Source organism: Fomitopsis serialis, assembly GCF_022376445.1.
Source record: "Fomitopsis serialis strain Sig1Antser10 chromosome Unknown B0H18scaffold_12, whole genome shotgun sequence".
Lineage (NCBI taxonomy): Eukaryota > Fungi > Basidiomycota > Agaricomycetes > Polyporales > Fomitopsidaceae > Fomitopsis > Fomitopsis serialis.
The window spans coordinates 226215-251910 of NW_025954972.1; the positions used below are offsets into that span (position 1 = coordinate 226215).

Sequence of the window (25696 nt, forward strand, 5' to 3'; positions counted from 1 at the left end):
CTATTGTAAGCACTTCCGTTACGAATACACTACCAGTACGTGCAGTTTGATCATGCGTCACCGGCTGATCCTCATCACGCCTCTCCTTGCCCTCCGTATCAGCTTCAAACTGTGTACACAGTGTGAAGCTCCTTCGAATGAACCGGATACCACTGCTCCCGTCTTGACAAATCCCGTTACAGGACCCTTCCGCGGACCATCAAAGACCATCAAGCCCCACAGGGCACACAGCCGTCGGCCGTCATCCCCACTTCCGTTGCGATAGGCGACAACTGGTTCGCCGTCGGGCTGGCGAAAGGCCGCATACATGTCTTCAATGCCCGAACAGGCGTCTTGAGCCGAACATTGGTGGGCTATGCGAGTGGTGTTTGGTGAGTTTGGTGTGCGGAAGTGATGGCGCAAAGAGTGCCTTCTCGACCAGGCACGGCCGAGAAACCGAGAACGAAGAAGACCTCATCGACATTGAAGAGATGGACACGGATTTCGACAAGGATTTCGTCGACCCAACGGACTATGATCTATCGATGTCGCCCGCGCTCCGGCATGCACTTGGCTCGACCTCGGAGCGATCAGTGGTGCGAAGCAGCCGAGACGGCGCTCGGCGTCGGGCGTATTCAGTTGTGCGGGCGCCCAGAAGAGCGGGAGGTCAGAGGCACGACCTACGCCGTTTGGTCATCCAAGTGAACCGAACGGAGCGTCGGATGGATGGGGCCAGCCACATGCACTGGTGGTCAGTGGCGGATGTGACAAGGACCTCAGAGTCTGGGACGTCAAGTCCAGGTACGCTACGCCGGCTGTCCTCGCTGTGACCTAATTGAAATGACCTTCTAAGTCACTGCATCTACGTCCTCTGAAGCCACACGTCAACTGTCCGCTGCCTCAAAGTCCTTTATGGCCGCCCAATCGCTGTTAAGGATTCGCGCGATTGCACCGTGCGCGTTTGGGACATCCAGAGGGGGCGGTTGTGCGCACGCTCGAGGGGTACGAGCAAAGCGTGCGCTGCCTCGACGTGCGCGACCGGCGCGTCGTGAGCGGGAGCTACGACTGCACCTGCCGTGTGTGGGACATTGAGACAGGGGCCTGTATCCATGTCCTGAGGCGTCACTTCCACCAAATTTACTCTGTCGCGTTCGATGGAGTGAAATTCGCCAGTGGCGGCTTGACACCACCGTCAGAGTGTGGGATGCCGCAACTGGGTACGCCATATGCCGCCTTGGCCGAAGTGCTCGCTCACTCAGATTGTTTCAGGGCGGGCCTCGCTCTTCTGCGAGGGCACACCGTGCTTGTCTACCAGCTTTGGCTCTCGCCGACCATGCTTGCCACCGGCGACGGACAACCTCAACTTCGGCCCCTCCCCCGACTCCACGGCCGCGAGCGGTACAGACCCGTTTTGTTCGCGTGATCTTCGCGCCTCGGCGCGGACGACCACGAGCATAAGCCGGAGCACCTCGAGGACACGCTGTTTGACTTGTACGCGACTTCCAGAGCACGGAGAAGGGGTCTTGGGACAGTGTGTGGGAAGCCGTTGCACGCAATCCAATAGGTCTCTCATAGTCATAATCATATTCGTACTAGCAGGACCATAATCAATGCACAAATTGAAACATATTTGACTGATACAGGAAACACTAGGAGGCACCTTGAACGGCTTTCACTGCAGGCTCTGGACTAAGGATGCAAACCGGCCGTTTGAGATAGCGAGCACCACTACACCAAGAGCGAGTCCACCAAAGATCGCCCCCGCAGCTGCAGCCATCCCGGCACGAAGGAGGTAATATGCGGCGGTTGAAGCAAGGGAGGAGCGCCTCGCCGAACGACGTTCCTTCTCCTCGCTCAGAAATGAACGGAATGATCGGATCTGCGCCTCAGTGTCACGCTCCCGACTTTCAATGTCGGCCGTGTGACGAGCGAAGCATCCGGCGATCATCCACAACGTCTTGCTATCCTCCGCCTTGATCATAAGGTACTCGTCCTCCTTGCCTGGAACCTTGCCGAAGATGGTGAGAGTGCTCTAACATATGTGATCAGTTGATTAGTATTCTGCTGGCGAAGGTAGCCATGGTACCTGATTCACATAGATGACCATGTCCTCAGGGATCGATCGAGTGGGCATCCACAGCAGTGGCTCGTATCCTTCATCTGGCTGCGCAAACAGGACATCTACACAGGGTCAGCCAGCTCGACTTCTTTGAGACATCTCCAACTTACATGGTCCTGCAGTCAAACGAGCTACGATCAGCTGCGCCGGGTCCCACTGTTCAAAATGCTCGTGCTGTATCAAGTCTGCACAAAAGTGTAGCTTGGCGTCAGCCACATGTCCGTTGAATAGAATCTCCTCGACCCTGTCGACGCCTCGTTAGTCCCCTAATAAGGTAGGTGTTATTCGCAGACTTACCCTGGAGTGTTCTCCTTGAAGCGCAGGAGTCGCGGGACATACTTCATGACCAGGCTGGACGATGTTTGTGGCATACTTCCGACCGCCGGGAGGCAGGGCAGGAACAGATCGAGAAGGACTTTATATCGCGATGAATATCACTACCTAATCATGGTTGCTTTGTCTGCGGAGCTGCCCATCAGGGATGAACAAAGGTAGCGTAAGGTCAGCTTACAATCGGCGGCAAGAGGCTAGCATTGGTTCTCGGTGAAGCTTCGTCCTAAGGGTTGGGAGCATCCTCACCAGTTGTCGAGCCAACTGTCGAACCTCGGAGCGTGCGCTGCGCGGGAGGCGCGTACGAGGGCATGGACCAAGTTATCGAGCGGGTGCTCGCGCGGAAGAATTGGAGACGAGGAAGCAAACGGCATGACAGTGCTGGTATGAGAAGATGAGAACACGCCCACCAACACACCTGATCTCGGGACCCCACCAGCCCAAATGAACAAATGTTCAGCTAACTCTGTCCCGACATTCTCGACGAAGCGAGCGGGGCGCCGGCTAAGTCCCATTGCCTACAGGTAGATTCAGCGGAGGAAGATGGCGGAAAACGGGGGCGACTTACGACACGGCTACTTCCAGATGTGCCCTTGATATTTGGCAAGTCCGTCCGACGGGGAGAACGCGAGCGTCGGCAGCCGCAAGGACTCGACAGCACGCGTATGTACACGGGCGTTGTACCAACACGTGCATATGCGGCGTCTCCGCGCGGGCAAGGCCTACTTAAATATCACACTCATTGCAAGCGTCTGCCGACTGTGCGTCTGCAGCAACGAAGGCCCCATTACTTCGTTCCCGGGTGATAGGTCGCGACCCGTACGGTCGAGTGGAGCCCAACATCCCGTACCCCGTGCCCTCACCAACGGTTGGAGCACGGTAGCTGCGCCTACTGACGGCCCAACGCCGACAGACGCCGACTTCCATCCGCCTTGCCACGTCGCCGCCTGTGTGAGTCTTCACTACTGCTACCTAGCCTTATGCTTACGAAGGGATATGTAGGAGGAGTTTGAGAGTGGCTCGCATGGGATGAGGAAGTCATCGGGCCATTCAGACGAGCCCTTCTGCCTTCATACGTAGGGCACAATCTGCCTAGCGGAGGCTTGGGTTTCGGCACGGGCAGGAGGAGGAGGAGGAGGAGGAGGAGGCGTGTTGCTCTCTCTTCAAGTGGGCGCGCTGACTAACCAGCCTGGCCCAGCACCTCAATTCTGTTGCTTGACCCCGTGCTGTGGAGGATGAGAATAGACCTGTGCAAGGGCGGACGTCGGGCTGCCCGCGCAGTAGCCCGAGACATTGGCAAAACGAACGTGGAAGGCGGACGGATGGTTGGAGACGGCAGCAAATATACTCATCCGCACAACGTTCTGCCCTGAAAAGGAGGCCCACCGAAAGCGTTGAGCAAGGCATCCGAAGTACGTCGGCCGCTTAGTTGCATGGGTGCGTGCGACGATGGATTCGTCCGCGCGCGCGGGGCCATTCGTCCTCGGTTTCCCCTTGGTTCGGCTGTCTGCTTGTTCGCTCACCCGTTCAGCTGCCTACTCGCTCACTCACCCGTTCAACCGCCCGCCCTCCGTCGCCATCTTACCTGCTCTCCCTCACCCTCTCGCCATCGCCCTCTTGCCCGTTTGCCCGCTTTGCTGCCTGCCCACAAATCCATTTACCTGCCACACGCTCGCACTCTTGCCTACAACCCTTCTAGTATGCGCCCTCTCGCCCGTGTTCCCGTGCACCTGACCACCCACTTGGCATTCATTTACAAGGTACCTCGCTGCAGGTATCGGTATCGGTAGCCTGACATTCCTGTCGTCCGGCGACTGGACTCGACGCAAGTGAATGGTCCTGGCTTCCTCGACGCCGTTGAGATGCGCCGCATCATGCGCAAGCCGGACCTACCGCGCCTCGGAAGCGCGACGCTGCGCTTATCCAAGGAAGACATCACCGTCTAGCACACTTCGTTTTCTGCCAGGACGAGCGACACGCCTCGTTAGTAACCGCGAGCCTGAGGCTTGTCTGGTCCATCTCAGCCTCGCGATGTCCTCTCGCGACATACATTCCGACTCCACGCTATTGAGGCGTGCTCACGGCTGTACCTGTCCTGCTCTACGAAGACCGTTCGCCCTCTGCGTGATATAGCCAAGGTCGCTCGCCTGCAGTCTGGCCCTCAATCTACGCATGCCAGCTCTTCCGTCTCGCGCCTCTTGCCTCTTCGTGCTCGCTGTCCTGGCGCCGTCTCGTGTCCAACCCACGTCCAAATGGATCACGCGTAGGCAGCTGTGTCTGCCGTGCCCCCGGTTCTCTTTCAATGCTGTCACGGCTCGGGGAAAAAGGCGGGAATATTGCTGGTGTGTGGTCCGTCCAGGTTAGTTGATCGTACCCATGTTTCGGCGCGTACCATTGACAGAAGTTCGCATCGCCTATAATCAGTCACACAACGCGACTGCGACTGCGTAGCCAGTGCAACCGTACGGACCGGATTTGCTTTGGGGATGCTCTCCTCCAGGTTGCGCCGGTGGAGACAGGCCGGTGGAGACAGTTGAACTCTGAGCATTAGTATCCGTCGTCGTACGAACAGAGAGGCGGGATCTAGAGCCACCACTAGTCGTGCGTACTGTGTTTTTCATATACTCAGTACCTGTGGGGAACACGCTGACCGGCCGAGCCTGTGCCGAGCGCTCGGGGTGGCCCACTTTTGGTCGACGACGCTTCCGACGTTTAAAATTACTCCTAATAATGACTGGATTGTTTCGTGCCACAATGCAAGTACTGGGCGATCTACATTGTTCAGAGCCAACACCTATATACACGACTGTTCGCCCTCGACACTGGCGTGCCGACGCGGAACTGCCTGTGATCGCCCTCCAACATGCCCGTGCACGCATTCTGGTGAGACCTTCAGACCCACTGTCCTCGGCAATTACTGACTGCCCTAGGGGAGTGACGCTCAATCCTGATCAAACCATCAGGATTTCGCCGGAGATCTATGACGTCCATATCACCCAAGCCGCTTTGAGTGGCGCGAGGGCCGCGGGCGATATCACGGTTATAGAGCTGGCATGGAATGCAAGCTCTAGCACCCAGGCTGTCGAGGAAAGTTCTGTGGTCTTATGCTCTTTGTATCCAGGCATGGTGCGTGCTAAAGACACAAAGATTCACCAACGAAGCTCACCGTGTCCGTGCAGAGCGATCAAGTCGTTCTCAACATCTGGCTAGCTGCGCGACAAGAGTATCGGATTAAGGCCAGTGGCAGGACGTCAGTGGCTCAAAGTGATTCCTACAGGCCTTATATGCTGACTTGTCGCATTCAATCTAGCTCGGTTTCTTTGCTGGGCTACTACTGTGGTACGTGGATGCGAATATGATATGACGAACTGCAACCAACTTGGACCGGTTAGCCCCCGATGCCCCGGGTTCATCGCCTGGATCTGGTTTACATATTGCCCAAGCATTGACGACAGCATCTGGGTAATTGGACAGCTTACTGCTCGATGTGTCCGTTCTGACTGTTCGTTTTTGTAGGGCAGCGCCAGGACCGGTCCAGCAGCATAATAAGAACAAGCGTCCACGACTTGACGACGATGGTTCGGAAACCAGCCGCTCTGCCGGTGCTTCGACGAGCACGGCAATTGCGCCAGCTAATTCCGCTGCGGGGGGCAGGACCAGTGGACTAGCCAAACCTGCTGCAAGTCTCTTGGGTTCCACAACCCGCGCTGTATCAGACAGGGCAAGCGGACCAGCAGGATCGGCGAGACCTAATGCAACACTCCCCAATCGCGACAACGTCGGACCTTCAAGTGCGCGCGAACGTGGCGATGCACCCAAGCGCAGCGATGTCGGCCCTTCGACGAGCGTGGGAGAACAGTCCTCCAACAGTTCGCGCGAGCGTAGCCACCCGTCTCAGATGACCAAGGGACAGAAGTTGAACCCGGCCTCGTCTGCGACACGGATGGAGCCACTCAACGTGACCCCCGGTGCCGGCGATGGATTGGCATTCGGCGATGTTGTTACTCTTTCATTCACTGTCACTGTCCAGGACACAAACGCGGTCGTTATAGACTGTCGGACGAACCCAGTACGTAGTCGCCCTATTGCAACCGTTGTGGAGAATAACCCGACTACCCAGATGACGGTTACAATGGGTCGAGAGCACGTATTGCCGTACATACAACACCAGATGGTCGGCATGAAGGAAGGGCAGCACGCGGTTTTCGTGACGCCGCCGCGTCTAGCATTTGGAAATGCGCCTCGCAAGATGGGTGGTAACGTTGTGCCGCCTAATTCGACTCTCATCTGGGGTCAGTCGTCCGACTTCGGCATGGCGTGTTGTAGCTCACTGATCTGTCTCGCAGACATAGAAATCTGTGCCATCCACCGGACGCCATCTGAGGATGGGCTCGGCGGAGGTATGTAGTGATGTCAGAACTCAGTAATCAATAACTCGACGGGCGCCACCGAGTGCCGCACTTGCTGGGTACCCACGTTGCGATCGTCAGTAGCACAGCACGCCGATCACCGAGGCTACTATGGTTCGCCGCAGGCCGGAAAACGACTTGCTCGCTTGGCTGATGTTCAATTCCTTTCTCGGTATATTTCCTTCCCGATCTATCGCAAGTACGATCGCTCGAATTCCTACCTTTACCCATCGCCTCTCAGCCACTTCTATCTTTTGCATATTTTTTTTTCTTTCTGCGATAGTAGGCCCCTCGCTGCATGTATGTACGTACAGAGTGCCACGTCGCCCATCTCGAATAAACTGCCTTCATCTTCATCATTGCGAGCTCCAAGTTCGACGACACAGAGGTAGCGGCGCGACGGTCGCGCGCAACCTAAGTCGAGCAAGTCAAGTAAGGTAATCTGGTGTAGAACTGGCATGTGTAGTCGAGTCGAGTCGAATGAAAAGCGATGTGAAAACTGCTTCGTACCCTCGTCAATGTGTCCGCTTGTCGCCGTCATTCAGTAGCCTTTTAGGCTTGCCCTTCAGCTCCAGGTCTCCGTACGCGGTCGCGAAGCGGCCGGTGTCGTGGATGTACCTGACCAATGGCTTCAGGGTAGTGGGAGAGTTGAGGAGGCCCATAATCGTGTTGAACGAACGTCGGCGTCGGGCGGGAACGAGCAGGTAGCGTCAAAGAGCGACGGGGTATCTCGATAGAACGTGTGCGGTTTGTCTCGTCCTCGGGACGGGGAGGCAAACGCGCGAGGGTACATACATGCGAAACTCGGACTAATATAGCTAATTCTTATCTAAATAAGGCACGAACCGGGTACAGTCATATCGCGCCGCAGCGCGGCGCGTCGGCGAGCCGGGAATTGGGTATGCGCTCGCCCGGTTGTTCCAACAAATCGAATGCGCAGCTGGTCCTACGTCTGCGCGTGAGGCAGTGTCTCGATTCGTTATGGGCCGGACACTCCATCAGGAAGTATACCGTCTCGCGCGTGGTCTCGCAAGACGGGCATACGGAGTGTCCGCTTTCTGGGTTCTGAACGGATATCGCTGCAGCAGGTCAAGCCATGTTCCGAGTCTCGCTTTGTATTCGTTGGTCTACATACTCTACAGACCACCACCGGCCGACACCCACTGCCTGTGTGAGTATGCTGTGCGTTGATTGTCTCTCCGACCCCGCAGACATTGATGCACCGATTACTGAGCCTCCCAGACACAGATGCCGTTGGCACAACTAGGGCTACTACTCCCGCACGCGACTATGGTTCTATCCATCGTCTTGTCGTCAAAGACCTGAAAGCTGGATGTTCAAGTTGGAAAAGGACATTGAAGATAGATTGTACACACATCAAGTGCCTGAATGACGTCCCAGCCTGATACAGTCAACACCCGTGGTCCATGAGAAGCACACGGACGGAGCATACCTTCGTGATACAGTGTTTGGAAGTGCTCCCCTTGCTCGCCGTCAATGAATCTCACTTTACCGCCATAATCTCCATGGAATAACATTGCACCACCAACAGCGTATTTAATGGGGAGGGAAACAAGCCAATCAGGCTTATCCTCGATATTCACATGGATACCATGAGAATGTGAGGGTAACTCGTACACTTGGAAGCCCTTGACTATGTTCGAGATGGCTAGGTTACTCCCTGTAGGAGAAACAACGCATGTTCCACTGACGCACTATCAGGTAAACGAAGAGATGTGTGATGGGTTTGACAACGCACCACAGCGGAGTATGTATGACCCATAGAACCTGGGACGAGCCTTTCTCGTAATGGTGGCAGCTGGAGGAAGGCCGCAAATCAGCAAGGAGCCAAGGAATCCGCAACGAATCAGCGCACGCACTGTATACCATGATACAGGTAGGCAATGACAAGGTTGTTCTGAGGTTGCATGTCCTTGTGTAGCCATTGAACCGAGGTCACAAGTGGCTCCTCGTCGCCATTGTAAGCGCTTGCGCGAGGCGGTCGGAAAGTTTCGCCGCGTCCCCACCCTTGACAATCTCATTAGTATGTGCAATAATGTGTGGTCGTTCAGCGCTCAGCACCTACCTGCGTCTTCCCAGGGCCAAGCTTTGACTAAGTCGTGCGCTGCCGAAGCTAGGATACATGGCGCAGGACTGATTCCATCCTGCATAGGGGCCTGATTAACGGCCAAACATTCGATGGGTTTTCGGTGCCCTTCGAATCCTGAGACTGTCACAGAAGACTGGCAGCATTGTCTTTAGTCACCGACAGCAGTAGATCCTGGCCGACTTACGACGTCAACGGTAACCGTGAGCAATGTACCGTCCGCCGTGCCAGAGACGAACACGTCCGGGGCCCCCGTCCAAGCCAGCGACAGGACAGCGGACTTCGTGACTATGCGGTGCAGCACTAGTCCAGAATCCAGAGAGCAGATCACAATACGACAGTCCGAGCTACAGCTAACGAGGTACTTGCCATTGGGGCTGATCGCGATGGAGTTAATGGCATCGTTATGTAGGTCAGTCACCTGCCACTTGGGTGTGAATTCGGACGACATTTTCTCCTGGCAACTCGCACAAAGCTCAGACGCAACAAAATGGCGGCGTCGCACAGCAGTATCAGTGGCGTGGACGTACTGGGGTACGAAGGGACTTGGAGTGTAAGAAAAACTAGTTTCGCCGCCGGAAGAGTGAGGAGATGCCGAGAAGCACGAAGGCGCGGGTTCGAGTCGCTGTGGGAGGTCGGACGGAGGGAAAGAATTATTGAGGGGAAGGACTGTAATGATATTGTATATTGCATACCTGCCTGCACCTTGCCTGTACCGCAGCGAAACCAGGTTTGCGAGTGTTTGGATGGGGCTAGCAGACGGAAAGTTAAAAAAGCGACGGTCGGAGGTCGGAGGAGCCGCTTCGATGCTATAATATTTAAGTTACAACTTCAACTTGTGGCTCGACGCAGCGCGGCGCCGGCCTGCAACCTGCGCTGCATGATCTACCAGCTTCATGCGATTCATGAGCTCGACATGCACCAGGCTGCAAGAAGGATCTCTCTCTATAACATACATCTGGCAATTCACTCGTCGCTTTGTATCTGCCCCTCGTCTGCACTCTACTAGCTGTAGCTACGACCTCAAGCCGGTTATGCACTGTCGCGCCCTCGACCGTGAACACCTTTTCGAATACCTGCAGCAGCTACTGATATGACTGCAGGGAGTATGAGCTGCAAAGGTGAGCATTTATCGACCCTAAGCCCCTTTAAAAAGACCTATACGTCCCCTTTCTCCGACAAGCACTTTGTCGACGAACGCCACGCCAACATGCACAGTCTCTTCCAACGGCAGTTCTGCGTTGATGTCCGCGTTGGGATCGGCCCGGGTGATTGCATTCGCAGACTGCTCAAGGCGAATGTGTGCTGCTGTTGAGCTGGTGCCGCCGCTGCCTGATGCCTCCTCCCTACACCGATGCGCAGATCCTAGCTTAACCGAACTCTGAACAGATGCCTGCTGTTCTTGCACATGAGCAGCCTCTCAAGATCTCAAGGCCACCCTGCCGCGCTCGTCAATGCTTCGCCGCGAAGAACACCGGCCTGCGCTTCTCCACCCACCTGCGCTTCTCCACACCCGCTTCGCCCATGCTTGTCCACTCACCTGCGCTCGTACACCCGCCTGCACCTCTCCACACCCACTTCGTCGCAAAGGCCACCCGCCCGCGTCCCACCACTCGCCCTCGCTTGTCCACACCCAGTGAACGTCGCCCGCCTGCGCTCGTCCACCCTTGCGCTCGTCCACCCTTGCACTCGTCCACCCTTGCACTCGTCCACCCTTGCACTCGTCCACCCTTGCACTCGTCAAGCCGCCCGACCGTCCCGCGCTCGTCTATCGTCTGCACCTCTCCACATCCAACGCTTGTCCATCTTCTCACGCTTGTCCATCGGCCAACGCTTGTCCGCCTGCATCTCGCAAAGGCTACCCGCCCGCGCTCGTCAATCCGCCCGCATCCGCCCACTCGCCCGTGCTTGTCTATACCCACTTTGCTGCGAAAGATTCCCGTCCACGTTTCTACGCCCTCGTGCGCCTCTCCGCAGCCACTTCGTTTCGAAGGCCACCCGTGCCCGTCAAACCACCCGAGCTCGTCAACCTGCCCGAGCTCGTCCACTCACCATATACCCGCCGCATCAACCATCCTCTCCCGCCTGGGGCCGTCCTCCTCGCTCCCGTCTACCCGCCCCAACCTGGTGCCGTTGCCGCCGAGGAGCTGGACGCCCACGGGCTCGACGCGTTCGGTGCCTGCGACGACCTCGGTGCGGCGAAGGGAAGTTTCTTTGGTGAAGCCCGGCGCCGAACGGCGGCTGCTTGTTCCGAATGTGAAGATGACGCGGTCGCCATCGACGACGATGGGCATCATGGCAGGCGCGGGGAGTAGCTGCGGCTGCTATGCATACGGCCGCAAGCCTAGCCCTCTCAGCCGATAGAATTGCGATGCCAGTATGGAAACCACGGACAGTCTCGAGACCGAGGCTGATCTGACGATGCGGCCTTCGTCGAGAAGCCCGACAAAGATGGCGACTGGTGGGGGTCTTTTGTTATTCCTTATGCTACGGTCGCTGACGAAAGGCTTGAAGGGGACTCTTGGAGCTATTCTGACGACACTACGATGTTCCCCCATTCTCTGCATCCCGAAGGAGAAGCACGTCGAGCGCAAGATCATCGACGGGAAGGAGCAGGGCGTTGAGGTCGAGGTTCATCCTTTTCCTTGGCAAGGACGTCCGCTAGGGTCGTCGCTCCCCTTCTTGCCTCATCACATCGCATCTCATTCCGACTCTTCTGCATCACGACTCACGCGCGTTCACCATACCCCTGCACGCTGCTACCTCCCCACGACATACCTGACGACGCTCACAGCGCCGCTGACTTATTCCTCAGTATTCACCTGCTGCTCTCCTCGCTGTCAACGCACATGCATCCTCTCGCACACGCATCCTCTCGCACACGCATCCTCTCATCCCGCACCACCGCCGTCTCCGTCGCTGGACTATCGTCCGGGCAGCAAGCACCACACAAAGCGGCACTCCATGTACTGCTCGCCCGGCACCGCGAGCAGCCCGGACCTCGCGATCCTGCAACGTTGAGCGAAGGCCCGGGGCTCTGCACCCAGCAACAGTGAGGGGATGCCGAGAAGCGCGAAGGCGCGGGCTCGGGTCGCTGTGATAGGTACGGAGGGCAAGAAATAATGAGGTGAAGGGCTGTAATTATATTGTATATTGTATACCTGCACCTTGCCTGTACCGCAGCGGAACCAGGTTTGCGAGTGTTTGGATGGGCGCTAGCAGACGGAAAGCGACGGTCGAAGGACGGTCGTGGACGGTCGATCCGACGTTCAACGTTCAACTTTCGACGTCAAGTACAACGCTCAGCGCTGCAAAGCCTCAGCACTCAACGTCTTGAACATCGACTCACAGTGAGTTGACTGTGCGCATCGTCGCCTGGTGAAGTGACTAACTGATTAGGTGCGTAGCTCTACGGTTCCCTGAACATGCTCGGCACCGTCTACCCGTAGATCGACCATCCGTTGGTGGACAGAAGCTGGTGGGCTCCCGCTAACCCCGCCTGTGCACGAACAATTTGCTGACATCGAACGCAGAGAACGTCAGCTTCTCGTACGACGGCCGGAACCAGAGGAAGGCGACCCCGGGTCTTCGACTTCCCCTGTTTTGTCTTCCAGCCTCGCTCCCTTGTCATCCTTCTACTGGTCTCGCGTGTAGCGTACCTCGTCGTCGGCGACTGAGCTTCGCCGAAACCCCGGATTCAGACTTCCGTCGTGCCAGTAAGCGGCAGGGGACCGACAGCCAGAGCTCGCCTGCTTCCATTCACTGGACGCTCTCTCCCTCTGAAGCCACATCCTTAGGCCTTATCCTTCGTCCTCGAACCCACCGCGCGCCATCAGACTCCCAGAGTTCGGCCAATAGTCGGCTGTGTATGTTCAAAGCCTTGTATGATGTTGGCCCCACGACTAACGCGCACTGTCTAGGTACCTCATCAGCCAACAGAAAAACGTAGCTAGAGGCAAGCAAGGTCACCGAGCCCGGCAGCACCCTGTTAAATGTCGCTAAGGGCTCGATCGTCGCGCTCGCCGGTCAACTGTGCGCCCTCTGCCCTACCGTCTCTACGACCTGAAGGAGGGACGCACCCATTTCCGTATGAAGTCCGTGTCGTGGACGTACGCTTCAAAGCCTATCGAGCGTGGTCAGTGCGTATTCCGTACATACGAGTCATTGTTGACCTATGCGCTTCGGGTAGAGTGATCCCTGCCACCACCCCGACGCCAGTGTCCTTTGATGCCCAATCGATCTGGGACCAGTACGTCGGCAAACACGACGAAAGACATCAGCACCAGGACGGTCCACTACCCACTACCCATTCAGGCGAGTACGCCCGTGCATTCATGCGACCCGCTCGCGAGACACGTACCTCTAAGAACGCACGGCCGACAGCGGTTACGGACGCACCTCAATTGACGGCTAGGATGCCCGAGACGTGGCTCAGCCGAGCTTGCGCAAGGCTGTCAAGGTCGTCCCCCAGGATAGTGTCGTTTTCAGCGCGAGCATCGCCTACAACGTCAGGTACGGTCTTCTTGGCTGCTCTCTACTCCAGGTGCCGATGCTGATGATGGCATAGTTATAGCAAGCCCGGTGCGGTCACGAAGGCCGCACGTATGCCCGAGCGGATCACGAGCTTCCTAGACGGTTACAGCAGGATGGGCGAGCGTGGCGTGGGGCTGAGCGGGAGAGAGGCAGCATGTGGCGATCGCCGGGACGCTCCTTCCGTCCCCCGGCTGCTTGACGAACCTACTAGGTAAGGATGGCTGCGCTGCTGCTGTAGACCTTATCTCACGTTTCTGGTGTAGTGCGCTGGAAGCCGCGACGGAGAAGGACATCTAGAAGGCTCTGCAGCGCCTCTAGATCTCGGAGAGACGGTCGTCGGTGGCGATCACAGACAGCTTTCGGTGCGTATCTACCGACGGGTGCCTCGCCTTCACTCATGCCTTCCGACACCGCGAAGCGTAGTGTGGCTGGCCCAGCATCACCTCGGCCTTGGAACAGGCACGCATGGCGTCACTCCGCCGTGGCCCGCCCGCCTTCAAAGTGTTGCCAGATATGCATGCCAGTGCTACGCCCAAGGACCTTCTGTCGTACCTCTGACCTCAGTCCTTCGCTATCGAGCATTTGGCGCATTCGGCACGGTGCCGCACGCTTCATCCTATGCTGTAGTATGCACCCACTGTCAGCGCTTCAGCTATGGTCGCTAGCGGCCCGTCTTTTGCGCCTTCGCTAGTTCGTGGTCTTGCCGGTGTATATGCTCCCATTCGCACGCCCACTCATCCATTGTGCGCCTTCTATGCCACGCCAACGAATGTTTCCGCCCCTACTTCCTCACAGTTCGGTACCGCTGTATTCGTCTAGATCTCGGCGTCGCACATCATGGGGTTGTACATCGTTCCGGGGAAGGGTAGCCAGAAGCCCTAGGTGGATGGGCTCGGTTTGCTTGACAACTCCAGTTCGCTGTTGCTGGACCCGCTGATAGTTCAAAGGCTTGTATCCCTCCCTGCGCATAGGAATCCCTGCCGCCTCCGGAGTCTCAGGCATCCGTGGCCGGGAGGCTAAGTCGTGCACAAGCTGATCTCACCCATTTCCAACTCAATTCGTCAGCGAGTCGCTGGCCCAATTTCTCCCGTGGACTAACCGCCATGAGCGTCCCCAGCAAGGTCTCTACGGCAGGGGATCCTTGCTGACAACTCCCTTCCCCGGCTCTCCTGTTGCAGCCGTAGACAGGTTCAAGATCATACCGGCGCAGCGACGATGCGCGCGGTCAGCTCATATTTACTCTCACCTGCCAGAGACGAGCTCGCTACGTCCCTCCGTCCCACGGTACGTCCAATTGGCCTCGGCATCCTGTTCTACTCCCAGCAGATGCCCCCTTACCATGCAGGGGGCACGAAGGTCTCGAGCAGACCCGTGGTCCTATCCGACTCCCCGACATGCTCCGAGCTTCATCCACGAAGAGGTCCACCGATTTCGCGGTGCTCTAGCGATGAGTGGTGAGCATGCCGTTGCCGTCTTGGACTTTGGCACCCGCAAATTCAGCAGCGCTGGTGTTATCTTACCTGCCATGTACGGTCTTCCCATATACGCAGTATGCCCGATCAGGGAGCCGCCTTCATGACCCATACAGCCTACTTGTTGTCATCTTATCCCCGCAGAGTTGAGTGTAGTGTCTGGCCGAGCGCAGCGAGCGTTTGTCCATATCCAACGCATCTGGGTTGGCTCCTCGTCTTATGCTGATTCGATTTTCGAGCCAGCGTGGTGGGTTGGCCAACAGTGTGTACTTTGTATCCGAATGATTAGTGTGGTTGTCCTCGGTACATCTGCGTGACGAAGAGATCAAATGCAAGGAGCTGAGGGTCCTCCATTTTACGCTCGCGCGGCGCCTAACACGGTAAGACCTAGCCGGTCTGCACGCCTAGCGGCTCTTTCTCTGCGTTCGTCTTGGACAGCACCCCGCACTTATCTTCTCGCACGCTAGGTCGCCGCGAACTCAAAGGCAGTTAAGATCGAAGAAGACTGGCTGTAAAAATATCACACGTATTAGAATGCACGCACCGAAGACCAGATCCGGCATGGCTGCAGGGAGGAGGGGAGGAGGGGGGATCCATTTACCCACCGACCGACAGCCACAGGCGCCGTCGACGTCTTGAGGGAGATCTCGACGATGAGCTTCTTTCGATCAGCGTCGGACTTCTTCCGGTCACCCTTATGTAAGCGCTAAGCTTCTGCCGACCAAGACTGTCCAAGTCAATTTGGTCGTCCCCAGTGTCGATTTATCGATCTCTCCTCCTCCTCAGTGCTACTGGATCCACCCTCCTCCTCCTCTTCCTGGCAAAATTCTGAGATCCGAATGCTGTTATCTCCTTTCCCCGACGTACGTAAGCTTCTCTCGCCGCTGTAATACAATGATCAGCTCTCTCGTTTCTTCTTTAACACCGAGCAATAGAGGACAATGGTAACTATCACACGAGATGGTCATGACGCTTGTCGTTATGCAACACTCTGAACTCCTTGCTCTCGATTATGTCCACCGTTTTGCTCTTGATCCGTGAGCGTCAAAAGACAATGGCTGTCACCACGCGCTGCCTTGTTTTGGTGGTGTCGTATATATACGCAGGTGCGCCCAGCACTCCGTGTCACAGAGAACGTAGGCAAACGATGGATGGGCAGGCACCATCTCTCGATGCGACTGGCTATCAATTCCGACCCGCAATACCCGGTCTCCCTCAAATCGAGTTCGGTCTCGGCACCGATGTGTATGTCGCAGTCGAGCAACCTTCGCAATTGCAACGCGGTCATAAACGCACAGCAATTGACTTGCTTCATTCTGACCGACCGAAGGTTAGGGTCCTCAAAGACGGCCCTGCGTATTTGTTCGGTCGTATTCTCAAACTGGAGGAGAAGGTACACGCCGAGAGGCGACGCAAGGCGGAGTCAAGTCGCGATCAGTTGGTCCCAGTCCCAGGTACGTAGGCGGTACCTTGGTCGCGTAATTCTTTTGACAAATGCATATGTCTAGTGTTCCGTCATCATCATGTCGAGTGGCTGATGTCTCGCACGCTACTTTGGTCCCAACAAAAGCAGTTGAAAAAGACAGATGTCCCCGCTGTAGCGACTTCGTCTCAAAGCGAGAATGAACATGCAGCCATGGACGGGGCCACCGCGGTTTCCTATCCGGAGCCTGGGCATCACATTTCGGAGCGCCGCGACAGCCAGGATGAGATGGCTGAACACCTTGCGAGTCTCGGCGGTATGCTGGAAGATTGGGCCGACACCTACGATGAAGGCGCACTCTTAAGACCGAGTACCGGGCGATCCAATACGACTTCCGTTCATATCGGGGCGAACGATGATACTATGACCGCTACGGTCGCCGAGGATGGCAACGAAAACACGGCGAACCTCCATGATACAAATGCTCATCCTCTAGGTGACGTCGAAACTCTGTTGCATGATGATGCGTGAGTGTCTCGCCTAGGTCATATATATTTACGCTTGCTAAGATTGTGGTTCTCCTTTCATCACGAAAATCGGACGTTGGCGAATGCAGACACGAGCTACAGGGCAGTGCTATGCATGGAAGCGACGCCGATCCCTCCCTCTCTAGGCATGCCGGTGGTAGCAGTCCGCCGTACTGTGTGTCTGAGGATTTTGAATTCTACTCCGCCATCCCAAGTGCGAACAATCACACAGGTGGTGCGTCTGATGATGTCTCGCAACACAATCCCCCTATCCTCGACCGAGAAGACGCCGGGGCTCATGCGGCTCATGAAGGCGTTCATGAAGGCCGGCTTCTACAGGGCTTCGCGATCTCATCCGAGGTGTCGGGCACGCAAGGTGGTCGTGGTGACGACTACAATGCGCCCCGTGGGCCCTCCCCCGCTCTTTCAGGGAGCCCGAGCGATGGCGGACTACTGCATCCTCAAAGTGCGGTCGACGACCTCGGCGGTGTGTCCGATACCCCGTGGCGCGAGTCCTCAGACCAGTCCCTAGCTCTCACCGACCGTGAATACTTCTGGGATAGCACCATGTATGGTGATCTGGGTCTACAAGACTCTGTGTCACCTGACGAGCTGGGCGCGCAAAACCCTAGTTCTACCATCTCCGGTGACATGTCCCATGAGCCTCTCGCCGTTACACCACGGAGTGCGAACGATGAATCGCTGTATGCGAGCCATGACGAACCACCTGATGGCGACGTCGTTGAATCCTCCACTCCTGCTTGGAGAATGCATGGTCACATTGGCAGTGTATCCGACAATGTCTTGCGGCCCGAGCCCTCAAACCTCGATCAAGCCATTGAAGGCTCCTGGGAGAGGTCCATGCGTGGAGACCCAATCCCACAGAACTCTACGTTTGCAGCTAAGGAGTCCGGCGCACAAGACGACCCCCACGTGCCCCATGTACATGAGCTCTCCACGGTATCAAGCAGCTCGAGCGATGGCACACCATCATACTTCCAAAGTGCGGCCGACGATCGTGGTGACGCTCCTGAATCCCCGCGGCTTACGCCTCTAAACCCGATCCTACCTATCGCCGACTATGAAGACGTCTGGGGTAGTGCTGCGCGCAGAGATCCGTTTCTGGAGGGCCCTGCGACGGCATCTGATCAACCTGGCATGCAAGGCTCTAGCTCAAGCGTCTTCGATAGTCCATCCCTCGAGCCTTCTGCCACGACTCCCAGGAGCATAAGAGAAGCCGTACAGCTTTCCTCCGGTCTCAACGCATCCGAATCTTCCGCCGGCGCCTTGGGTGCGGACGAGCGTCCAAGTGGTGTGTCTGACGATACCTCTCGACTTGGGCCTCTCGACTCCGACCCAGTTCTCGGGGGCAATGAAGGGTGCTGGGGGGGTGTCAAGCATGGAGACCCGTATGCACAAAGCTCTGCGCATGCGTTTGTATTCGACGAGCCGCACGCACAAGGTCTCGGTTCCGACCAATTCGATGATCCGGTCAGAGGGACCTTCCATGCTATACAAAGCAGCGCGCGCGATGACGGACCGTTGCACTCTCCAACCGTGACCGGCAATCCATGGCATACGCACCTAAATCCGCCGGCTGGCACGGGCTACGACGACTTCTGGGGGAGCACCATGCAAGGAGACCTGCCTCTGGAGGGCGCTGCACCAGTCTCTCACGATCTGGATGCACAAAGCTCTGTCCAAGCCGTCTTCGGTGACCGGCCCAATGACCCTTTCACTGGTTTCTCAGGAAGCACGAGCATTGGAGAGCCGCTGGACTCCCATGGCAATGTCGCCGAGCCCTCCGCCGCTGCCTGGAGCGCAGATAACCATATGGGAGGTACGTTCGATGGTTCCATGCGACATGCGTCCTTGACCGTCAACTCCGCTGTTACCGGCAATGAATGGGGGAACGCCACGAGTGGAGATTTACGTCCTGAGCACCCTGCAGTCGTCTCCGACATGGCTGGTATGCAGGGCTCGGTGAATGGCTTGCTCGGTGACGGACTGTCTGCTGGGCGCGCGACCGCTGATCCAGTAATCTATCAGAACCTCGACGATGCCGTGATGGAGGATAGCTCAGCCTCGAATGCTTCCCCCCCCCGATCCTACCCGGCTCTCTACGATGGGCAGCACTCCTTTCATGGTGCTTCTGCTACCACACAATCGTCCCAGATGCATGAGGATATGACAGGCGCATTTCATCAACTCGCTGGACACGAGAATGTACAATCTACGGATCATGATGGCTCACTCGGAGAGCTTCAAGCGTCCTCCCATGTTGTCGGTGTCAATTTCGAAGGACTAGCTCTCGGTCAGGGCAACAACAGCGCAATGGACGTAGATGACATCCCTGCCCATATTGATTCAGACCAGCTCACTAGCGATGGGGACGATCATGGAGGCGAGGTACTACCAGATCATGCGCACGCAGATGGGCCTTTGTTTGTCGAGGATACTGGTGATGATGGCAAGAGCTCTGACGGCGACAGCGAGAGCTCTGACGGCGACAGCGAGAGCTCTCAGGATGGCGACAGCGAGAACACTGAGGATCATGAAGGTGGCGACCGTCGTGACGATATCGAAGAAGGACTATTACGTGAGGTCGAACGTGAAACTTCGCGGCGTAAGGGTAAGCAGCGTCAACCGCCGAGCCTACTGCCTCGGGATCTCGAGATGCGTAGCAATTCCGCTTTTGGAGACCCTGACCCTGTGGGAGCACCGTCCGGGAGCGGTGCAGGCGAGCCCTTCTCCGTCCCTCAACATCAACACACGGTGACTGGTGAAGGGTCTGATCCGGCTACATTCGTGAAGTCGGATTCCTTGAAGAGTAGCAGACGCCGGAAACGTCGCGGTCGGAACAGGCGTCAAAGTCTCCGGGATGAAGAACAACTCGTATGTGTACGCGCACGTGTATATTCTCGCTGACCACTGAAACACTGTCCTCGAAAGGACGAGCTTACATCGGATTTGTCCACACACAATCCTGTGAGCGATTTTGTGCTTTAGTTTCTTCCTCCCCTAACCTATCGAACCCAGGACTCCGTCGCGACCAAAGAAGACATTCGGATATTGATTGAGTTACTGCATGCCATACAGAATCAAGGATCTCTTGGGACATCAGCGCTCAAAGTAGATGGTGACCTCCCTCAAGACAAAGGTCGCATACGATGCGTGATAAAGCATCGAGATGCGAAACGGTTGCTTTTACATGTGGGTATAAAACTTCCTATCGCAAATGTCTATTCATACTATTTTCGACAGGGTGAAGTAAGAAGACATACAATGGATTTGATGTCCCGTGAATCGATCACGGATGCTATCCCGGTGGTGTCAGCCGACGATGCGGCAAAATTTGCACGTACAAAGCGTGGCGGTCCCACCGTTGACAATTTCACGCTAGAACTGACCGGAAAACCTCGCTCGCCGTGGAACAAGAAGGCTGGCGAAGTATTCGCTCGGAATTTCGCGCAGAACGATGTCAGCTGCAAAGACATGCGGACCATTCGTGAGGTATTCGCTACTCATGTACTGACGCTTCGCAAACAGTACTTGAAATTGTCGTGCGACCCTGATGAGGAGCCGAGTCAGCGAGATCTTGATATTGCTTCGGCTAACAGCAGCGAGCAGCGTCGGCGTCGAGTAAGCCTACAATCCCATCTTAGTGATACTCATTACTGACATAGTCACATATCCAAAGAGAAGGGAGCGGCGTTACGAGGCAAGCGAGGGTCGCACTAGTCTCCGCCATCTCACAACCATCTGGAAAAGAATACCTTACACTGCCTGCAGCGGTGATGAGTCGGAGCACCCCGAGTCGGGCCTAACTCGATACGTGGTCACAAAATTGCCGTGGCGATCGAAGGAGTTGGAGGAGTTCTTCAAACACCTCGATTCCGTGCACATGTCGACCAGGTGGATGGCGCGGGGCAAGTGGGACCACGGTAAATTACCTAATCCCCGCGAACGAGGATCAGACCGTGTGGATCGGACAAGTGCGCCTCCTCCTGGTCTCCCCGTCAACTGCTATGATGCAGAATGGCTGGAAGACTTGAAGGAGGCCGACGTCGACGCATATCAGGATCTTGATGTACAACCACCGGTCGATCTAACACTTCCGAGGGATGTTGTGACGTATGCTCCTGTGTCGTCCAAGGCGAGCAATTCGTACTGATTAACCTTTGTTGTCAGACTTCACAGACGCTTCGGTCGCTGCAGAACACGAGGGGATAGACCATTGCTATGATTGTGTGTTTGAATGACGTTGTCCGGGTGTCATGTAAAGCTATGTGTAGATGTTCATACGGAGGAGTCACTGCAATAGCAAAGACCCTAATGTCGCCTGCGCCACGCCCTCTGTGATCCACCTCGATTCGAGCTTGCTGTAAGCTGGCGACAACTGTCGGATTTCAAGTTCGGGCGGATATGCCAAGCGCTACCCAGCCGCATGACGCTCTGACGGCGAGCGTTAGACGGGTCTAAATGGGTAGAGACGTGGCTCGCATTGAACACGAACCTACTCACTCGACTGGTCGTGTCTAAACTGCCTGACCGGCCTACTTGACTGTCTCTCAGCACGGAGTTTCCCGATGCAGCTGCACAAGCGCTTAGGCAACGCTTGGGAGGAAGTGACCATGGAGGCACTTTCCTCCGCGAGAGCAGCGTTCAGCAGTAGTGTATCAACGAACTCAAGTTACTGTCCGTCGTGCTTGCCTTTCGTCATTTCTGTCTTTAATCTAGGTATTTGTCTGCCTACTCGCTTGTCCCCGCGCTTCCTCATTGGCTCGCTCATCTGCTGCCCGCAGAGTCTCTCTCGTCCATGCTCTCTCTCGTCCATGCTCTCTCTCGCCCGCGCTCTCTCTCGCCCGCGCTCTCTCTCGCCCGTGCTCTCTCTCGCCCGTGCTCTCGCTCACCAGCTCGCCCGCTTGCCACTTACCCACGCGCACTTCCAGCCGCAGGAATCGCCGACCTGCCTTCACCCACGCAGAATCCGTACCCGATGTGGCGTGTCTGTATCCGCTCAGGAATGGATTACGGTTTGGGCTCGGGATACCCGTCCTCGGCCCTACCGGAGTACGGGACGGTGCGAGAGTCAGGTTCCATGGCGAGGCACCGGGGCGGTCCGATGGTGCGTGAGTTCAGTGCCCCAGTTTGTCTATTAACCAACACGCATAGGCATGACTTCGTCTAACCAGGCAGGTATTAATCACGGCTACGTGTAGTGCAACATCCAGACGAATACCAACGCACTAAGACGAGCGAAGGAGCATGCGACGAGCGCGTGGATTGCTGGACCCCCCCTCCTCCTCATCCTCCTTAGTGGGAAGAGACGCCGCTGACAGGGGGATTCGCGTTCGACACTGATTTTCTGTCGTGTTACAGGGCGCACTGGTCAAAACTTAGGGCCGTGTTTAGACAGTGCCACGAAGCGCAAGGCAGGCACGACTCAGAGACATGGTCAAACGGTGTTAGGTATGTTAGGTACGCACGCATCTATCCCTTACAACATTGAGCTCCTCGCCGCCCATCACATTCGCCTTAGGCGAGGCCTTACAACCTCTGAGCCTTGAGTTCTCCTCTTTGATCACGTTTCTCATTTACTGACTCATCTTCCGATTCATTGTACTCGAAGTGGCGTCGGAGGGCCACTGCCACTGCCATGCAGTCCCTTCGATTGTACACTTACCTTTGTACACTTACTGTACCGGCTTACATGATGCTGCATCGACTTGGAGTGGCTCACACCCAGAGCAATATAAATAGTGCGCAGTTCGAGGGCCCGAAGTTCGCTACAAGAGTGTCTCGCCCATTCACCGCTACCATCCGAACAACGCATTTCATGTTCGCTGTCGCCCCCCGCCGCACGCCGCCGCACGCCGAGACCTCCTGCCTTCGTTACAAACCCGAAGCATATTCGTCGAAGGCTTTAGCACGGTGCGTGCACAGCTGTTTCGTGATTTCTCACTTTTCCCTCATTCAATATCTTACAAGGGCCTGCGGAACGCGGCCACAGTCCCACACCGACACTCAGCAACCCAATGTACGGTGCGTATACAGTCCCACACCGACACTCAACAGTCTGGCACGGTGCGTATACAGCTAGTCTCATTTTCACCTGTTCAACATTCTATATGCCTCAGGGGCCTGCGGAAGGTGGCCACAGTCACACACCGACACCGAACAGTCGGAAGTGAACGTTTGAACCGTCGGCCGACCGTCTGCTACGCATAGCGCTCACGTACTGACAGAGTGGCTCCAATGGTACGTGACATCGGCTCAGTTGCTGCGCCGCCGATACTTACGTTGGCATATTAGCTGGATAGCCGATCGCGGCACATCTCACCGTCGCAGACACCGGCGGTAGCAAAGCCTGCCGGCGTGGGGCTTCCGCCGAGAAGTTCCCGCTACTCATCTACGTCGTGCCGCACCCATCGAAGTCGCGACGGCCACATGTGCAGTTGCTCGCCGTGATCAACAGTCCAGCATGGTGTGTATACAGCTGGCACCTAGTTCACTTATCCCTCATTCAATTTTCTATATGCCTTAGGGGTCTGTGGAAGGCGGCTACAGTTCTACATCGACCTGAATCGACCCCAAACAGTCAGTAGACCGTCGCCTAGTGACCGGGTGTGTCGGTCTGCCGCCGCGCGGTGCGCTCACTCAGAGTAACTCTGGTACGCGACATCGGCACAGCCCTAGTCGAAGCTGGCGATACTGCTGAGCGCGAGCGATGGGCCGCATTGAAGTTCAATCACCGATGTTCCGGCATCTTCAACCCCTATGCACCTGTTGCTGACTCACTGGCATCCGGCTTTCTTTCACTCACTGGCGTCCAGCTTGCATTCCGCTCAGCCTGCCGCATGAATCCTTGCGTGCGCTTCTCCGGTCATGCACGGCTTGTCGAAGACGACTTGTCGAAGACGCTATGCACGACTCATTGAGGACCCCAAGCACGACTCGTTGACGACTCGAAGCCCGGGCAGAGGTCGATCGCATCCACGAGCCGACGACGATCGCATACACAACACGTGCATGCTCTCCGGCGCTGCCTGCAACACGAAGGACAATGTCACCATCGCAACATGGGCTCGTAAAGCCCAGGGTCGACGGTTCAGCCTGACGACCTTACGAAGCAATCCCCCTGCTGTGCAAGTTTCTGAGATCGCCGTGAGCTGCTGCCCGTACGATGCCCATCTTCAGAACGTGCGTTCCGGAGATGGGCCACGCACATGCCGCAGCACGTACGTGACATCAGCTCAGTTGTTGCGCCGCCGATACTTACATTGGCATGTTAGCTGGATAGCCGATCGCGGCATACCGCAGCCTGCCGGCGTGGGGTCTCCGCCGACAAGTTCCCGCTACTCATCTACGTCGCGTCGCACCCGTCTGTCGCGTCGCACCCATCCAAGTCACGCCACCTGCACATGTTAGCTGGATGCCATAGATCAAGCGAACGACGATCGCCGTCCGCGTACGCGGCGTATGGTATGCTCGCCGCCGGAAACAAGGACTTGCAAAGCCTGCCGGCGCGGGGTCACCGCCGACAATTCCCTGCTACCCATCTACGTCGTGTCGTACTCGTCTACGTCGCCTCGGCCACCGGTCAAAGAGGTGCCCCCCTCGTGTGCAGTTTATGCCAGTGAGCTTGCCGTTATCTGCTGTGGCATGCACAGTGCCCATCTCCGGAGTATACAGAATGTATACTCCGGTTCTGTATACTCCGGAGATGGGCACCGTGCATGTCGCAGCACATACTGCGTCATTAACTGCCAGAAGTGCCGAGTATAGCCTTCGCGCACCTCGCCTCGCTCGTCGCCGTCGTTGGTGCACCACTCTTCTCTCTGCTTTGGCCACCCTCGATCTTTTCTGAACCTCCTGTTGTTTGCTTCTACAGGATGTCACACCATCTCTGCTAGTGAATGATGATACGGAGACGCAACTCAACGTAAGTGAGCTGGCTGTAACCATCGACCGAAGCTGATGCCAATAGACCGTTACTCCTTGCGGATTGTTGGGGAGCCGTACTGCGAAGGAGGATGCCTTCAAATATATGGTATGCATCAATCGGCGGACGTCGGAGGTGTATAGCTTCGTATGACGAAGAGTCTTCGATGTTTATGGTGAACGAATATCGCCGGTCTGCGCGTCCGATGCGCGCAGTCTCCCTGGGTAGTTGAACCACTCGACGCCAAATGGTTGCAATTTAGTCTAACATAGTGAGCATCTGATGACTACACAGTATGTCTGCTCGGGCTGGAGAATTATGTACATCATATCTACTGGGGCAATCTCAAGACGGTGAAACCTGCTTTTACGCTAGGCATCCGTGCTTCCGCTCCTGTGCGGATTTGGGCAGCGTTCGTCGGCGTCAGCGGGTGGACTGGCCGGCCAACCTTGATCAACGAATGCGCGTTTTGTCGCCGGGAGTGCCTAGCGGTGGGTAATGGCGGGCGTACGTAGAAGGTCTCTCGTTCTGCAGCTTGAGCCCGGGGACCGTGACGGAAGCGTGAGCGAGCGCTGAGCGTTGAGCGTTGGGGAGTTGCCATATTGGGAACAAAGGAGGCGTTCAGACGAAGCACGGCGCGCTACCGCGCGACAAACACCCATGAATGTGTCAGCTCACCGTCCCTTACCTTCTCCTCCTCCCCCGTCCCTCCCCCTTCATTCCTTGCCGTTGGACTCGCAGCTTTGGGTGCGGCCTTAGACTTCTCGCTTCAAAGGCCTACTGTTCGATGCATCCTCTTCATGAGCCCCCTTCGCCCTAGGCATCTCCACCCCTCGTCCTCAATCGCTCATC

The 25696-nt window shown here is 56.5% G+C and overlaps 5 protein-coding genes across 5 annotated transcripts; 3 read left to right on the forward strand and 2 right to left on the reverse strand.

The window, feature by feature from the left end:
* Positions 1-1651: 1651 nt before the first annotated feature.
* Positions 1652-2469, reverse strand: B0H18DRAFT_952531 (uncharacterized protein; the record flags this gene model as incomplete). The annotated part of the gene is made up of 4 exons (XM_048042124.1): positions 1652-2011; positions 2066-2160; positions 2209-2342; positions 2396-2469. The coding sequence occupies 4 exons, from the start codon at positions 2467-2469 to the stop codon at positions 1652-1654; spliced, it is 663 nt and encodes a 220-aa protein (XP_047896910.1).
* Positions 2470-5291: 2822 nt separating this feature from the next.
* Positions 5292-6836, forward strand: B0H18DRAFT_952532 (uncharacterized protein; the record flags this gene model as incomplete). The annotated part of the gene is made up of 8 exons (XM_048042125.1): positions 5292-5311; positions 5392-5554; positions 5608-5678; positions 5739-5767; positions 5821-5890; positions 5945-6497; positions 6549-6720; positions 6775-6836. 8 exons carry the CDS (start codon positions 5292-5294, stop codon positions 6834-6836), a joined length of 1140 nt encoding a protein of 379 aa, XP_047896911.1.
* Positions 6837-8063: 1227 nt separating this feature from the next.
* Positions 8064-11238, reverse strand: B0H18DRAFT_952533 (uncharacterized protein; the record flags this gene model as incomplete). The annotated part of the gene is made up of 12 exons (XM_048042126.1): positions 8064-8159; positions 8214-8239; positions 8291-8518; positions 8597-8625; positions 8718-8865; positions 8924-9014; positions 9132-9321; positions 9475-9569; positions 9640-9696; positions 9901-10020; positions 10131-10290; positions 10997-11238. The coding sequence occupies 12 exons, from the start codon at positions 11236-11238 to the stop codon at positions 8064-8066; spliced, it is 1482 nt and encodes a 493-aa protein (XP_047896912.1).
* Positions 11239-11323: 85 nt separating this feature from the next.
* B0H18DRAFT_1116113 (uncharacterized protein) lies at positions 11324-13774 on the forward strand (the record flags this gene model as incomplete). The annotated part of the gene is made up of 4 exons (XM_048033368.1): positions 11324-11575; positions 13359-13456; positions 13518-13688; positions 13741-13774. 4 exons carry the CDS (start codon positions 11324-11326, stop codon positions 13772-13774), a joined length of 555 nt encoding a protein of 184 aa, XP_047896913.1.
* A 6506-nt stretch (positions 13775-20280) lies between these two features.
* B0H18DRAFT_838513 (uncharacterized protein) lies at positions 20281-21016 on the forward strand (the record flags this gene model as incomplete). Its single annotated transcript, XM_048039466.1, has 2 exons — positions 20281-20530; positions 20586-21016. Coding segments are annotated over 2 exons (681 nt in total), but the record flags the coding sequence as incomplete, so codon positions are not given.
* Between the last annotated feature and the right edge of the window lie 4680 nt (positions 21017-25696).